Here is an 18,208-nt window from a genome sequence, read left to right as displayed (position 1 = left end):
TTTTGATTTGAACAAATAGTCGTAGTTTGTTCTACCTGCTGTAATTAATGATGACAAAATTTGGAATTTTCAAGGTAGCATTGAGGTGTTTGGTTGGGACTTTGTCTCTGCAAAATATATGGACGAAAGAGGAAGAAGAAGGGTCTGTGATAGATAGGTGCAGCGATGAACGTTTCCTACACTCACAGGAGTCTTTTGGTTTATAGTCATTTCTTCATTTTCGTCTCCGACATTGTTTCTTCTTTCTCTTTCTTTGTTTTCCTTAGATGTTTCCGACACCCAAAATGTTTGTTTCCTAAAACATTTGACTTAGCTAACTTGTTCTCGCTACTTGCCTGCTAAACATTTCAATTACTTCAAGTAATTACAAACATTAAATATCTGTTGACCTTAATTTATCAGATGCTAATCACGTCATCAATTAACAATTTTACTCATTCCATATAACAATGTATGTGAGAATCCTTTACATATGAATTAAGACTAGTTGACTCAATCGGTTTTTAATTGACTATTATTATTTTTTTTTCTATAAAATTAAAAAGAAAAATAAGTAACATTTTTTTACGATGATGACTCGATATATTTTTTCAATCCTTGTATGCGACTTATATGGTTACATTGTATAAGGACTTTTTCTACTGATATTTTATGGAACTTTACAAAATTTTGAGGAAAATGAGATCAAATACATTTCTTATGATTTTCTTTTTCTAAAGAAATGTCACAAAATATAAAATAATTTTAATAGTATCAGGGGTTTTAAGGGGTAAATGACTTCCCGGTAATTTACGAAATGAAAAATAATGATTAAAAATTTACTTTTTTCTTATAATTAGGACTAAAATATTTCTCACGTTTATTTTTTCGTACAAAAAACCAGAGGTATCATATATATTATCATACAATGATAGAGTAGTGTTAAGATTATGACGATTCCTTTTTCTCAATCAGAAAAGTAAGAAATTATTTTAATTTGAACGTATATTTAATAAGTTAAATTTAGAGTAAAAATTTTTTTGGTAGTAAAAATTTAAAATTATTTTAAAATCTTTGTAATTTGAAAAAAATAACAGTTTCTTTTTCCAGTTACATTTAAATGTATTAAAGTGAATATTTTTAAACCAAAATAAACACGTGAGAAGGTATTTAGTGGTATGAACAAAATTATAAGTAGATTACTAACAGTGTAAGTATAAATTAAACAGCAGTACTTGAGATAGAGAGATTAAAAAAATAATTTTTAAATTCTTAGGATTGAAAGACGGTTTTAAGTTTATATGACCAAAAGTAAATTTATTCCAAATTTTAAAAATAGAAAAAATATTCAAGCTTTTATTTTATTATATAAACAAGATCAAGCTGGAAACCCAGCCCACCCGAAAAAATAAAAAATAAAAAATGCCACTTTTTTTTCTCTCTTTTGGGTCATGACATGACTACAATCATTCATGCATTTTGGGGTTTTGGTGTATATTACTCTTCCTTTTTTATTCAGTTTGTGTGTTTTCTATTTTTCCTTCTCTTTTTACATTCTTCTTTCATGATATTTTTAAACTAGGAAGACAAATACATCTAAATTGGTAGGTATTATTTTCATTCGTTCCATTTTTTTTTATCTAAAATCCAAAAATTTAGAGGACATGATATGGATATAAGTAATATTTATTTTTTAAAATTAGACATAGGAATAAGGACTATATATTCAATTCATTATCATTTCCATACTCATTCCGTTTTAAATTGTTAAAAGATCTTTTAATATTTTTTTATTTGGTCTTATTTGAAAAATTCTTATTTTATTACGAATTTTTTATTTCATCTCTTTTAACTATTTGAGTTGTTTAGTATCTATCAAATCCTCTTAAATCTTTAAGATATTATTTTTCTCATCACAACTTTAGTGCCATATTTTAGGAAATTTAAACCTCAATTTTATTGAATTAATTTTTTTAAATACGTTTTATTATTTTTATTTCATTAAATACTTGTATTTTTTTTGTTTAATTTTGTATTACATAAAATATTTGACTATAAATTTGAGAGTTCAATTTTGCATTACATAAAATATTTTTTTTTTAAGAAACATACTTAGTTAATATTCGAGATCATGTGTAACAAAGTATAAGCAAGTTTAATATTGGGAACGATAATGAAAAATAAATTTCATACCTAACATAAGTGAAGACGAATGTAAATATAATTTTTTACATGAAAGATGCGGATAAATATATTTAAAGTCACACTTGACTTAACTCATTCTTATATAACTGATGTTATGAGACTTTTATAAACAAACTTCTCTACAAAAGCTAATTTATTTAAAGGTGTTTTAAAAAAAGTACAATTTTTTTATTTTAGATTTATACATTTGATAAACATAGTTAATTACTATAATACACACTATACTCATAATAGTTTACTGAAAATTAATTTTAAGATATAGCTAACTTGTTTACTGAAAATTAATTACTGAAAATTAATTTTAAGACAATCAAAGAATTAAGTTTTTACACAGTAACTTATACAAAAAAACGCACATATGTAACTGAAAGAAAGAAAACGTTGTTGAGAAATTTAAGGAAATTTAGGGAAAACCTGTTAGAAAAGAATAACCTATTAAAAAGTAATTTAAAACTAGGATGAAAATTTTGGTTTGTCTTTAATGTCTATACCATTTTTTATCTATACCATATGGAAACACTAATAGATAGATATGCTTGTCATTTTGTTTTTGTTAATGTTATGATCTATTTTAATCCAATAACGGTATAAAAAATGATATTAATATACAACAATTTAAACATATAGAAAAAGTATACTTTGATATTAAGATTACAAAATATAGGGTTAGATATGTTTTTGTCCCTTAAATTTTAATGAAATTTGAAATTAGTTCCTTTTCAAAAATTTTGATCAATTTAGTCTTTCATCTTTAAAAATACGTGAATTTAGTTCTTTTAACCAAATTTTGTTAAGTTTATCTGAGATTTCATGTATATTTCATGATACTATTTTAATTGTTTACACTGTTTGACACATTTTCGCTTCAATGTTAACTCAAATGTTATCATAAAATGTGTTTAAAATGATAAATAAATTTAACAAAATTTGGTGAGAAGGACTAAATTATTATAAAATTTTGAAAAAAAACTAATTACAAAATTTATTAAAATTTGGGGACAAAAACATATTTAACCCAAAAATATAACAAACGAATAAAGAAAGAAAATGTACGGAGTAAAAATATACTCGCTTATTGAGTATTGATTTTAGCCTCTGGTGTGTTTCTTTTTTTTTACGGAGCCGAAAACTAAATTTTGGTGGATAGCCCAACTATATAGACACTGTGCCAAAACTCGATGATAAGCCTGATATTGTTTGGGCGTTGAGATAAATGGGCCATGAAAACGATTGTCATTTGCTTAATATCCTCTTAGCTTGTTTTGAAAAGTTTTTTCGTAAACATTTTTAGAAAAAATGAAATAAAATTTTCGGCAAACCTAAATTGGTGTATGTATAAGTTTTAAAATATAAAAGTTAAAAATTCCATAAACATTTTCTACCGTTTAGTTATAGAAAATTTCTACCAGTTCGTTAATATATAAAAACCGATTTATGAGCCTAACTTTTTCTACATAATTAAATGTTTTGAAAATAGAAAAAAAAAAAAATATATATATATATATATATATATATATATATATATATATATATATATGTATGTATGTATAATAGGTGCTCGAATTTCACAAACTATTACACCCTTTAATAAATTTTAATTGCTTTGTTTATTTTCAAATTAGCGATTAGATTCAAAGTTTTATTTTTTTTTCAGTTAAATCTTATTTACCAAATGTTATAAAAATCTAATTATTTAAGGATCCATATATATACACTAAAATTTATATAATATTCTCTCAATAAACAAATCTAAAATATTTTATTATCAATTTGTTTAGAATTTTTTTATACAATTATCAATGTAATATATAATTATAATTTAAATATTAAACCTGTAAAAAATACATTGTATAAAAAATATTAAAAGTGTAAGAGGCAATGTAAGGCAAAATTGGAAATGCTGTCTGAGCTTCACAATGCTTTTGCTCTTTCAAGTCTTCACTCTCAGAGTCTTTCCATCTTTTTCTATCATCTTTCGTTAAATTACGATAAATCATATAAAGTACACAAATAACACAAACAATCTGTAAACATTTTTCTTTGTATCGTATTATTTACATGCTACTAATCTTGTTAAAAAATATCTATTTTGTTAGGGATTCCGTAGTGGTAGTACTCTATTCACATAAAGGATGTATGAAGAATTCTTTTATATATGCTATATCCATAGATCTCTATACGCATTTTGTTAATAAAATAATATTATTTGGAAATATAAAATCAAATCTTATTATTTTAAAATATAAATAATACAAGTTTTTTAAGAAAATTTAAATAAATTGTAGTGCAATAGTGCAAATTAAAAATAAATAATATCTTTAAAACCAATATTAGTTTCATAAGATTAAATGAAAATAATAATTTAGAAAATCAAACTTCAAACCATTATTTAATCATTATTGTTTTTTTATCAATAATTTATTTTTATTTTTTATATAATTTTATAATATCTAAATAAAAATCCCTAAAAGGAAATTATTATTTATAAGTTAGACATCATTAACAATAAACACGCATATCTTATTAACAATTCAATAATTAGTAATATTCATTATCGTTTTAGCAATACCTCATTTTAATAAAATAAGACAGTGTCGTATTGAGGTTTTGTTCTCTTTAAAATTCGGAATTTATCCATGATTTTATTTTTAATATGTGTTCAAATTAGATGATTATTTTTAATATACTTATATTTGTTTCAAATGATTGACTATTCACAAACACGAAAACGAGGACAATAATTTTATATATATATATATATATATATATATATATATATATATATATATATATATATATATATATATATATATATATTATTTTAAATAATAATTTACATTTATTTTAACATAATTTGTACTAATTATATTTTATTTTAAATTATTTTTATGATCAATAATAATAATAATAATTTATTTTTATTCATTAAAATAACTTTTTAATTTATCATATTTTCTAAGAGTGTTCCCATCGTAAATCAATCGAATGACATCGTTAGAGTCAATTATTCTTCATTCGAGATATTATCCGTTTTGGAGTGAATTCCGTCACGGTTTTATCCTTAAAAAGTGTCTTGGTGGGTGAAAGGAGAAAAGGGTACCTTAGACATCAACTATAAACTATGTGAAGTAATTGGATGCGGTAGGAACATAAACCTAGTAGTCGAGGTGTAAGGGGATTAAGCAAGTGATCCCCAATAAAGGGCTTAAGGGACCGATGGTTCGCATATAGAACCTCGTTATTGGTCCCATGGTGGATGCATTGTTTCGATCCCAAGTTCGTTGAGTAATATTGTTAGTGTCAATCATCCCTTATTTGAGTTATTGTCCTCTTTTGAGTAAAGCTCTGTCACAGTTTTGTCCTTAAAGAACATCTCGATGGATGGAAGGAGAAAGGGGTATTTAAATCGCTTTAGACCTCAACTTCTATGCAATGTTAGACTATTGGTTGCTGTAGGAACAAAGAAAGAGTAAGTGGATGAATTTGGAAAGATGTAGAGAAAAAAATGATATTGTTTGTTTCAAAGGATTGAGAGGTGAGAATAAAAAGATTTGAGAGTAAAGTTGATGAAAGTTTGTACATGATTTGATGGATACGATAAATATAAAACAATATGTTTTATTAGATAATTTTTTTAATTACAGTCTTATCGCTACAGATAAAATTAGTATAAAATAAAAAATAACTATTATTATTAGTTTTAGTATTATTATTATTATTATTATTATTAATGTAATTAATATTAATATTATTATATTATAATTAATTACCTACAAGGTTTAAGTAAAAACATATTTGTTAAAATGAAATTTTAAAAGAAATGATGGATATTTAAATAAATGTCTATGTATTAAGTTGTATTTTTCTCTTCATCTTCATCTATGTAAGAATGAAATATTTCATTATTGATCAAATTTATCTACACAAAATCAATTCTAATCCCTATAAACAAATAGGTTTCATCAATCTTCATCGTGAAACTCATATAAACAAACACGATATGAATCAAAACAAACTCAACGTTCACCTTTTTTTTATTTTTCTTCTAAAATTCATCGTGTCCTCCAAATTCATCCAAATGCAAAACATTAAAGTATAAAAAGTTTTTCATTTTTATAAATGATATTAATACTTTAATATTTGAAATAACATCATTAACATCTTAAAAACATTATCCGCTTTGTGAGTCCAAACATGGCTGAATGATGGCAGGATAAGAAGTTGTGCAAAAGCTCTAACAGATATGATTAGCAGTGTGACAGATAATTTAAAAACCACAGACAAGAACTGTCCATTATGCTAACTGCATGCATGACATCCTCTTAACGTTCCTTAACTTGACTTGTCTTATCCTTAACACATTGTTGCGTGTAAAAGCAGCTTATCTCTCACATCCCTCTAAACATTTCTGTTTATCTATTTATCTCTTTTTCAAATAATATGCACCACTTTAGATTTTCCATAACACCTTTAAATAATTTACGTTTTCCAAGAATATCCCTACATATCCTATTGTTTACATTTGCCTTTTGGATTTTAACTGAAAAAAAACAACAACAGTGTAATAAAACTTGTATTCCTTTTTATTTCATTATATGAAAATGATGTTTGAAAATGTGAAATAAAATGCAAGGAAATAACCTTTTTTTCAAACATTGATGAATGGAAGTTAAACGCATGAAAAAAAAGGCGCACTTTCAATTTCAAGATGCAAGCGTCGAGCATGCACGGTCCATATGCATATACAACATTAATGATCTCACCTAGGTTTTTGCAACCTTTCTTTATGCTTCGTTTTCAATCAACTTTTGATGTAACAAAAAAGAAAAAAAGAGGGGAAGAAAAAGGAAAAGGTAAAAAGGCTTTAACGCAAGAGGCATGAGAGCCTCGACCAAAGAACACTGCTGAGAATAACCATGCTAAAAATAGTTTTTAAAAGATAATACAATTAAATTTTTGTTCAATCAAGAACTGAGGATAAAGAAACCAGTAGAGAAACGAAGAAGTTGGTATCAGCAAATGAAAATTACAAGTAATTATTGTTGTACTCTGATATGAAAATTTTGACATGAGAAAATGATGTATAAAAATTTGTAAAGATGAAACAAGCATCAATTGGTGTTTTAAAATTAGAATATAATAATTTATGAGATATTTACTTGTGTTTTGTATTTGTTTGGTAATTTAATATTTAGTTTTGTGGGTATAATAATATAATGTGTTGTGAAAAAGAGTGGGTAGGGGGGGTTAAAAGGTAAAAGAGGGAGGTAATGATGGTAAAAACAGAGGGTCTGAAAAATGTTTGGTAGTATGAGTTTGTAGTTGGTCTGAAAAGGCAAAAGAAAGGCCTTTGGGTGAAACCCCAGAAACAGCACCACGTATCAGTGTGCCTCCATCGTAACTCCCACTCACTCCAACCTCTTATTCCTCACCCCCGCACTTTTTTTTTTTTTTTTAATTTTCTTTTCAACTTCACAAAACTTGGGATTAATCATTTACACAAATATCATAAATGAAGATGTACACAATAAAATATATGCTAGAGACACTAACTTTCGGGAAAGTGTTTGAGTCGAAAAACACAGGAAAAATATAAAGAAAATAAAGAAATTAGTTTTGTCAATGAATTAGTTCACTTGAGAACTGATCATAATTTGTTCCTGTCAGAAAACAATATAATGTCAGTGAAAAACACATTATTTAAAATTCATCTTTTACCCCATGATAATTAATTTTTCATCCGTTTTCGTATAGTATTTTCAATATGACCTGCAATTTTTACTGTGTTAGGCCTACCACATTTACTGTTTATTTCGAAAGTGTAAAAATAGGAAAATGTTTTTTTAGACTAAATATATCACTGAGGTATTTCAGTCATTAAAAAAATATTTTTTATATTCATAAAAAATATTAAAGAATAAAGTTTGTAAATATTGGTTGATGCTAAAATAATATAGTACCTTAAATTTTTTTTCTTATATAAATACTTTAAAAGTGTGTGAGGACAGTAATAATTTGACCGTGTCTCAAACTTATACTTTTAAAAATCATTATTTTATTATAATATTTTATTTATATTTATTTTTAATTATGTTAATATAATATTCTATTATTAAAACCTAGACTCAAATGGACGTAGGGATCAAACAATTTTTTCCCCTTTTGTTATACTCGACTATATTCATAATATTTGACATTAAGATTTATAAAAAGGATTTGGTATATTATAATAGCATAGTTTTATCTAATAATATTATGATAAATAAGTACTTGTTGTTAATTACTTTTGTAAGTTATATCCTTTAAATATATATTACATATATGTGGATTAAAACTACAATATTAATGGAAACTATAAACATATACAGTGATCGATTTAAGTAACTAAGAATATCCCTTTTTCCTTTTTATACACTTTCTCACTATTAATATACTCAACAAATTTTTACATACACTTTACACTTTTTTTTTATTTTATTCTTCAATTTCTTTTTCTTTCTTTATAAATGCAAAAACTAATTTTCTTCTAATAAACAAAATCCTCTTAAAAATAGGTTGTCTAGTGTAAAAGAAAAAAACACTTTCCTTTTTTTTTTTTACTTCTCATTCTTATATAGTAGATATTTCTCCCATATTTTTGACTTAGCATAGGGATCTTTGAGTAATATAATTTATGCAATAATATGGTTAGGGTATATGAAGATGTAAAGTAAAGAACAATGGAGTCTGTGTCTGCTCTAGTCTGCATGTCCCTTTTCTCATCTCGTCTGCACTCAGACTCACTGATTACACTCCAGTCTCGAGTACCCTCGTTAAGTTACACACTCTCTCTCTCAATCTCTCTTTCTCTGAATAATATCTCAGCAAAAGTAGCATCGAAAGAAAACGTCCTTTTGAGTTGATAAGACTGCCACTTGAAACCTTTAATGCAAGAACCTTAGCTTTCATTTCACTGTTTGTCTCGCACTCCTTTTCTTCCACGTACCACAGACAACGTACAATCTTTTAATGGATCAATCCAACTCCTAGTTACAACCAAAAATAAAACCCTACCATACACCTACCTTCTATTATTTCAAACTAAAAACACCATTTCACTCTCATCATCTCTTTCTTCACCCAAGCTGTGTGGAGCATGGCCATTGCCGAATGCACGGACATGGTCTTTCAGGGACCGCTTGTGTTTGAAATCAGAACCACAGATGCAGAACCAAAGCCTCCCACAATTCTTCTCGTGTGTTCTCCAATCACCTCTCACTGCAAATGCCTTGTTACACTTCCTGCACTCGAATGGCTTCCCTCCGTGCTTCCTCTTGTAGTGTGTTTGGAGGGTCCTGAAATCCTTCAGTGGCCTTGACCTCGGATAGTTTATGTTGTTTCTGCAACCCTCTTCACAGCAATAGCAGGGTAGCCTCAGCATCGAAGAACCTGCTTTTGACCCTCTCAATGACTCCGACCCTTTCCTATACTCTGATCCATGTCCCCACATATGCATCTATATTTGTAACAATATATAAGAATATGTCTTTCTTGAGACCAAAATAACGCGCACCAAAACACACCAGTTCTGCTTTGCATTCGGTGAATCTTAAAAATAGAGCATATAAAAACACTAGACATGGATTTGAGATGTTGGATGAGAAAATAGTTTACGTACATGTACAGACAATTTAAAGATTTTTTAATGTTCCTTAATCGTAAGTTCGAATGTTAATCACTCTAACTTTTGCGCTAATTAACTAACACTATTACAACTTCTATCTAGCTTGACTTTTGATGGTTGATATGCAATGAAAGACTTCTTGGATTTTTCAAACCACACTTTCAACAGAAAAGGCAAGGGCTTACCTTTTTACTGCGTGTATATACTACTTTTTTATTAGCAAGAGGGTCTAAAGGCCTCTGCAGTGTTCGTAAATGTATGTAAGACTTTAACGATGAGAAAGTACTATTTTGAGATTATTAATCTCAGTCTAATAAATGGTTATCATGAATTAAAAAAAATACTAAACTTGCTAAGTAGTTGAGTTTCAGATGTTACGGACTGACCTGCATGTTGTTGAAACGGGTGAACGTTTTGTTACAGACCGTGCAAGAGAATTGAGTTGGTCCAATAAGGATTTGTTGAGTAGTAGGGATCCAATATCGGCCATGAGGCGGAGTGGAAGAAGGTTTGGTAGCGGTGGTGGGAAGGCCAATGTGGAGGGCAACTGTTACAGCGGTGGGGTCATCAGAGTTAGGGTTTTTCTGATGAGCACGCAGAGCAGAAGTGTGTTTTGGGTTAAGGAGTTTGGATTTGTGGTGGCAAGGAGGGCCAAGGGAGAGGGAAATGGAATCTTCATTGCCATTCTCGTCAGCTTCAAAGCTGGCACTATCACTGCCACAAGAGGACATGCAGGAGAAAGAGTATGTTTTCTGCATGGAGATATGGTTATGGACAGTGAAGATAATATTATAAGAGAGAGAGAGAAGTGAGGGAGAGTGTTGAGTTTTGGATTGAGAAATTGTAAGTGGCTGGAGGGACAAGAAAAGGCCATAAATAAACAAACTTTGTATGCGTCTGTGTTTTGCTTTTATTTGTTAATTAATAATAATTGAACACAGAGAAATTCAAGTAATTTTTTCTGTAATATTCAGATTTGAAATATTATAAGAAACTTATAGTGTGGTTGGTAGAACAGAGAAAGGAGGAGGGTAGAGTAGAAGTATTCGGAGGCACGTGTGACGTGTGTAGGCGCACGTGGAATGAAAGAAACTAAAAGGATGATAACGATATGTGGATCTTGACATGTTTGGAAATGGAGTAGAGACAGAAGGAGGAAAGGGAGAACAGAGTAGGAGGAGGCAAAGCATAGAATAGTGAGCTCAAATACTGTTTGGGTACAAATTTAATTTCAGGAGTCGCAGACGCATGTGCAAGTTAATTTTCTTTCACGGTATCACTTACAGTTACCATCGATCTCACATATTTAAAACCAACTCATTAATTGGTGTTTTCATCACCAAAGATAATAATAATAATAATAAAGTTTAAGACAGTAATAATGTTACACACGCAAAAGGGTTTGACATAAAACTGCACAGGATCTTCTAGATTGCCTCTGTCACGGTTGAAAAATCGCATTAGAGATATATCATATAATAATGGAACAACCTCTTAACTCAACAGTTCAATATTGATTTTCATCTCTCCCTCCTCATTCACTCTGCATCAATTACCAAATCAATACATAGCAAGTTTTCTTGTCTCCCCTTTCTTAGTTGCTAAAAAAGGTTTAAGAAACTATAAAGAAAGAATATTTCTCAGGCATTGTTTATTGAATTTGAACAAAATTTAAAAAAAAATTAAGAATTTTAACACTGCCCTCATTCAATTATTGACTTAAAAGCTATGTGTAGCAGAAGCTTTTGATTTGTTTGGACATGATGACAATTTTTTCTTGAGTAGCGTAGCATCTGTATGATTCATCGGTCTTCTTTCGGCATGTTTAATCAACTTTCTCTCTCTTTTTTATAAGAAATTCATCTGCAGACACACACATAGAGCGAAAAGTGAGAGTGAGTGTGCGATGGTACAGTCTGTTTCCATATCAGAGTGAGACAGTAAACACACAAAACTATAAGTGAGAGTGGTAATATGAACAGAGGAAGTAGACATGGAGAACTGTAGAAGGCGAGGCGTGTGTTCCTCTCTCCCACTTGGTTATTACCAAAGAGATTGTGATGGCGATGTACTCTTTCATCTCTCAACTTTTAACTATTCCAATCTTTACTGCATCCATGGTGATGTGATGATAATTTGTGTGGATAAACATAATTTTGAAGGCATGGTGATAAAAATTGAAAGAGTGTGGAGCATTAATGGGCTGAAAATAAAGGGGGTGGTGGTGGTAGGGCCATGTGTTTGATTGGACATAGCCCTAAAACTTGGAATCTTTGTGTAACTGTTGAAGCATGTAATGAATGGGTTGATTAATTCAGGGGTGATCCACCACAACTAAAAAAGGTGGCGAAAGGGTCAGGTGGAAGTTCCAATTTGGCTGATCTAGGCTTCTTTCAGTATACCCACTGCATGCCTACACAATAATATCTTCTAGCTTCTGCCTTCTTCTTCTCCTTTACTCTACTTTCATCACAACAACAAACACATATTCATAACAAAATTTCTCCACCTCAACAATAAACCTATGAAAAGAAAAAGATAAGTGTGTTTGTAAGTTTTACCATACTTACGTTTACAGGGATGTGGCCACTCATTTATTTGTTAGGTTAATTTCTGTTAGACAAAACGAAAAGCCCAGTGCTAGGCCGAGAACCTACCTAGCACCCTCAAGTTACATGTCAACCCATCACACCATGTAAGTAGACCTCATGTAATGTCAACTAGACTAATGCACACACAATTCACATCCCGATACAAGATTAATCATTCATAGATAATATCATTTTTTGATTTTGTTATGAATATAGTTAATCGTATTTTTGAATCAATTTTTTTATTTATTTTTAATTTATTATTTTAATCACTTTTCAAATATTATTTTATATTATTAAAAAAATTAAAATTAAAAATTAAAAAAATATTGAAATAATGAGTTAAAAATAAGTCAAAAAATATCGTTATCCTATTTTGTATGTATAATCTTTTAAATTTTGAGTTATTCTTTTTATTATTACAGTCTGATCTGTATATATCGTAAAATGAACAAAAAGATTATCGATATAGAATATATGATTTAAGTCAATTTTTTATTTTGAATCTAATAAACGATGAATCTTTATTGAATGGAGAATTCATCTATAACAAACAACACAAATAAAATTTGGACCTAACTCACATTTTGAATTTAACCTAAAAATCCAAAACTTTAAAATTATATGAATTTATGACTTTTTATGCTCAATTTTCTAATTATTATTTAATATTTAAAATATCGATAATAAACATATATATATATATATATATATATATATATATATATATATATATATATATATATATATATCTTTCACTAAAAAATGTGATATATAAATGGTGTAATTAAGAGTAAAAGAATTCAAAATCTGATTGTCACAAACATTCCTAAGAACAACATTAATTGGGGGAGTTCGTGCCAACTATTGAAACTAAGGTTTATTTGTAAGCAGAGATGTCAAAAACATAAAACCTACGGGCAAAACGAAAGAATGGAAGAAAGATGATTCAAATAAATTGTGATTCAGTCAAATTTTCCCTAAACCTGAAACCTAATAAACACAATTCTCTGTTCACTAACAAACACAACGGTAATTGAGGAATTCGATGAATAAAGAAGAAGCAAACTAGATTCTCACAAGCTTCCATATTGAAAATTTTAATAAGGGGAAGGAAGGTAGAAGTTATGCCTTTGCGGAAGGGAAAAAGATTAATAATAAATTGTAATAAATAATGAACAATAATTTTAAGAAACATATAATATTTTAAGAAATTATAAAATATAAACATTGTCAAGGTAAATTAATTAAAACATAAATTAGACACTTTTATATAAAAATATGTTCGAAAAGGGTATATAAATTTATGGCATATTTAATGATCATAAAGTAGACTAAAAATATATAAACGAAATAAAATTGTACTGAAAAAAAAAATACTTAATTTTAATTTTGAGTTAGATGTAAGATAAACAATACTATGTTATTATTTACCCTTTTCCAACCCAAATAGTAATTAATTCAGTTGCTTAACAAATACTGAGGTTTCGTTATCTTTCAAATTTCCATCTAATTATTTTCATGAATGAAAGGGAATGTCAATTTGTCTTTTGAATCAAGAAACATATAATATTAGTATATATTATTTACTAAATTAGTTAAGTTAATGTTTTATTTAAGTATAACTTTTATTTAATATATTATATGCATGACATTTAAAAAATATATAAGATTTATCTTTACATTTATTATTATACAAATCTTTACTTTCTTGGAAACTTAAGCGTAAGAAAGTTTTTTTCAAGAGATATTCCTTTGTTTTTCCTTGTAACTTCGAACTTTCTTATCAACAAGTAACTAATTAGGTTTGGTTTATTTAATCGGATGATACTCACTTTTATTTAAATGTATCAATTTGATATTTATTTTTAAAAATATGTCAAATGAGTTTTAACTTTTGAAAATATATGTCAATTAGGTCCTTTTCAGCAAAAGATTATTAACACCGTTAACGGTATTAATATTTAAAATGACTTACAAAATTAAGTATTAATATTTATATTAAAATTTAGTATGAATTAAGTTAAATGACTTTAGTAATTTTTGTTTGAAATGAACTTTATTAAAACATTTTTTAAAAAGTTGATACTAAATTGACATATTTTAAAAAATGAGTACTAAACTAACACATCTGAACGAGGATATGTACCATCCGACTAATTAAACATTTAGGTTTTTAGAGCTTTATATTAAACTTTGAAAACATCTCGGGAAAATCCAGTAAGATGAGTTTGAGACTGAGGTAGGTAATTAATAGCTTTAAATCCATGGAGGAGGGAAGATGAATGGCTTAAAGGCATCGCAGAAAGGGATCCATGGATTCAAAGAGTACATACAGACAGAAGCACCGTTGCTTTGTGAATTTAGTTCATCACACACTTCAATGTGGGAAAGCCGAACATAACTTTGCCATTTTCTTCTTTATCCACTAACCCTACACTGTCATCGTCATTCATCTCTCTTACAATAAATGCCTCATTTTGTGTACAAAAACACACGCTCTCTCTTACAATAAATTCAAACCAAAAAGGACAATTACTAATCAATGTATCCCAAAATGAATTCCTATATCTTATAATTACACCAAAAAAAAATCTGAAGGTCGTGTCCAAATGGGTTACATGTTCCCAAAGCTCACCCATCTAACCAAGCGGAGAAGAGAAGTAAAGGAAGAGGTTATCATTATTGGGCTCTGATATTGTAATGGGCCTGATCCAAATTGTTTCACAGAAATCATACACCCACTGTTGCAACTAAGGGTCTTTATCCTGCACCTCCAAAATTTCTTCTACACCTTCAAATATTTTTTTTAAATTTCAAAAATACCCTTTGACCATTTAAGTAAAGTCACTAACATCATACCTCAAAATATATAACCGGAAGTCGACTTCCAGAAGTCAAAATATATTACTGGAAGTCGACTTCCGAAAGTCAAAATATATTACTGGAAGTCAAAATATATTATCTAAAGTCAACTTTTGGAAGTCAAAATATATTACCGAAAGTCGACTTTCAGAAATTAAAATATATTACCGAAAATCGACTTCCAAAAGTCAAAATATATTACCAGAAGTCGACATCTAAAAATAATTTTGGGATTGTGATGTGCTTAGCTTCATTGAAATGGTCTTGGAGGTGTAAAAGAAATTTTGGAGGTGCAGGAAGAAAGACCCTGTAAGTGATGGGTCTATGCATAGACCTTTAATAGAAACATGTTGGTTCTCAGCTACAAACAACATTTTGCATCATCACTTAAGCAACCTATCTGTTTCATCCTACTTTTTTTCTTAGTACAATTTTAGTTCTTTAACCTTCTTTCATCTTTCCATGAATTTCATAGAAACGATTACAATAATCAAACACTTTTTTTCTACTACAAAACTCAATGTATTTAATAAAAAAAAAAAAACAAGTTAAATATACTTTTAGCTTCTGAATTTAAATATAAATATAAAATTTATTTTTATCACAAATATTATTGCAATTTCTCAAATTTTAAAAGTGAATATATTTATCTGTCTAATTCTTCGTAATAATATATTTAACTCGAAAAAATGTTTATTGTGAAACTATACAAAACTGACATATGTGAAAGGTTCAGAGTGATGCTATTCCTCCCAAAAAATTATATCGTACTCCAACACCACATGCCGCACAATGGGAAGAAAATAATAGACATATTCTAAGCTAGGTAGCTATTTTTTGTATTTATTTAAGAAATAATGGAATAGAATAAATGTAATTTGTCGCATACGGAAAACAGCAGTGATAGTTAACTTGTTCTTATTCATTTCCCAAAGAAGGCAAATTTTTTAGAAATTGATGGTGACAAAGGAATAAGTGTATTTGCCATTACTCAAAATTTGAAGATCCATATTCCCATTCCCTCCTCGATGCATGCCAGTCAGAATTGAAACGGTGATTCTGTATCGGTGATCACCAGTTAGTTATATATATTTTCATTATCACGTGAGTATTTATCAAAGTTTACATCGAATAATACAACTAAAAAACAACAAAAAAGTATTATAAAAATAAAAAATTGATTTTTAAAATTAACATCACAATTCGATAAATTGTTTGAACGTACGAGATACTTAAATAATTGTGTGTGATTGAAAGATTTGTAATAGTGTCGAACTATCTTATATATCTACTTAAAAATACTTTAACTATTAACTTTTAAAGTCAATTATTGAGTATGTAGATATGGATTCAACATGTAATCGAATATCCAATTGTTATATATATATATATATATATATATATATATATATATATATATATATATATATATATATATATGTTGTGATGGATAGAAAGAAGGGAAATGAATGAGTAAATTAATATAATATGAATAGACGAAAAATGAAAAGACAATGAGGAGTTTAGTTAGAAAAAGAAGGACGATAAGATAAGATGTAATGTGAGCATTAATGCATCGATTTGATCTCCGAAGGAAACATGTGTTAAAAGATTATCTGGATTATACCTGGTACGTGGCAGGTTTAAGATAATAAATAGGAAGTGAGTTAGAGGAAAAAGATAAAGAAAATCATGTGAAATGATTGAGATGATTCCTAAATATTTTATGAAAGTCACACGCAGGAAAAGTCAGGAACAGCTGGTACTAGTGGTGCGCGAGATAGAGATAGAGATAGAACCAATGAGATGTTGTAGAAGAAGAAACTCTATAATACAACACAATACACTCAACACAACAAATTAAGGATTGACTAATCATAACTACCAAGGTTGTCCATTCAACTCCCTCAAAGGCCATTTCTTCAATTTCAATCTCATCTCCACCCACTCCTCTCTTTCCAACCCATCCACTTTTCTTTCATTCTCCACTTCTTTTCATTTAAAGCCCGTACAAAATTCAAATTATTTTAATGTTAATAAACATGTAATTTAAATTATTGGCATCAACTATTTTTTTCTTCTAAAATGCCATATTTTTTTATGTTAAATTTATGAATTTAATAATTATGAACGGAAAGTATAATTTTATATTATTGATTAATTTAAAGTGTTGTTTATACATTTTAAATAATTGTTACAAAATTTAAATGATTGGATTGGATGTGTATATATTAAAAACCTAATATCATTGGATACAGACTCACTTTTCATAAGATAATCCATGTAATATTAAAATAGAAAGGTTAGCAGAAAAAAGAAAGGATAGAAGAGAGAGTCGTTGATCTTATCCTTAAACCACAACAGTGATTGGTGAAGAGACAGACAAAATACTCCAAAGGGTAATGCAATGGGTAGTGCACATTTTAAACGCCCACGAAATACCCCTCTCTCTCTCTCTCTCTCTCTATATATATATATATATATATATATATATATATATATATATATATAAAGAGAAATTACTAATTATTAATAGTATTTATTGGTCTTAATTGTTTGAGAGTTAAATTTGAAGTAATTAAAAAGAATTTTTTATTGAACATATATTTTATAATCTTATTTTAATTATTTAAAATGAATTTAGAAAGTCTTATATTAATTTATGAATTGAAAATAATACGATTAAGTCAAACTTAAGAGTTATAAGATTAACTAAAATATTTTGGGTTTATTTTAGAAAATTTATATATTTATTTTTATTTGATTTTATACTCAGCAGTTTTATTTTCTCATTCTTTTTCAAAATTAGAAATAATTTATCCCTACCCAGAGGAGAGCAAAACAAATGAAAAAACAATATAAAAAGCATCAAAGATTCTGTATGCGACGCCCCGACCACGATATT

The 18,208-nt window shown here is 28.1% G+C and overlaps 1 protein-coding gene across 1 annotated transcript; it reads right to left on the bottom strand.

The window, feature by feature from the left end:
- Positions 1-9,190: 9,190 nt before the first annotated feature.
- Positions 9,191-10,665, bottom strand: LOC114189638 (zinc finger protein WIP6-like). Its single transcript, XM_028078262.1, has 2 exons — positions 10,234-10,665; positions 9,191-9,679 (listed from the first exon to the last, which is right to left on the bottom strand). The coding sequence occupies exons 1-2, from the start codon at positions 10,603-10,605 to the stop codon at positions 9,260-9,262; spliced, it is 792 nt and encodes a 263-aa protein (XP_027934063.1). The 5' UTR covers positions 10,606-10,665; the 3' UTR covers positions 9,191-9,259.
- Between the last annotated feature and the right edge of the window lie 7,543 nt (positions 10,666-18,208).

This window comes from Vigna unguiculata, chromosome 7 (assembly GCF_004118075.2).
Source record: "Vigna unguiculata cultivar IT97K-499-35 chromosome 7, ASM411807v1, whole genome shotgun sequence".
NCBI classification, from domain to species: Eukaryota; Viridiplantae; Streptophyta; class Magnoliopsida; order Fabales; family Fabaceae; genus Vigna; species Vigna unguiculata.
Note: the sequence above shows the minus strand (reverse complement) of the source record. Positions and strands in the feature narration are given on the sequence as shown.

What these genes read in the sequence shown, in the direction of transcription:
- LOC114189638 (XM_028078262.1), bottom strand. Translation starts at nt 10,605, where the DNA reads ATGCAGAAAACATACTCTTTCTCCTGCATGTCCTCTTGTGGCAGTGAT. An exon ending in CCCGTTTCAACAACATGCAG is followed by an intron (nt 9,680 to 10,233) that starts GTCAGTCCGTAA and finishes TTACAAATATAG; the next exon opens with ATGCATATGTGGGGACATGG.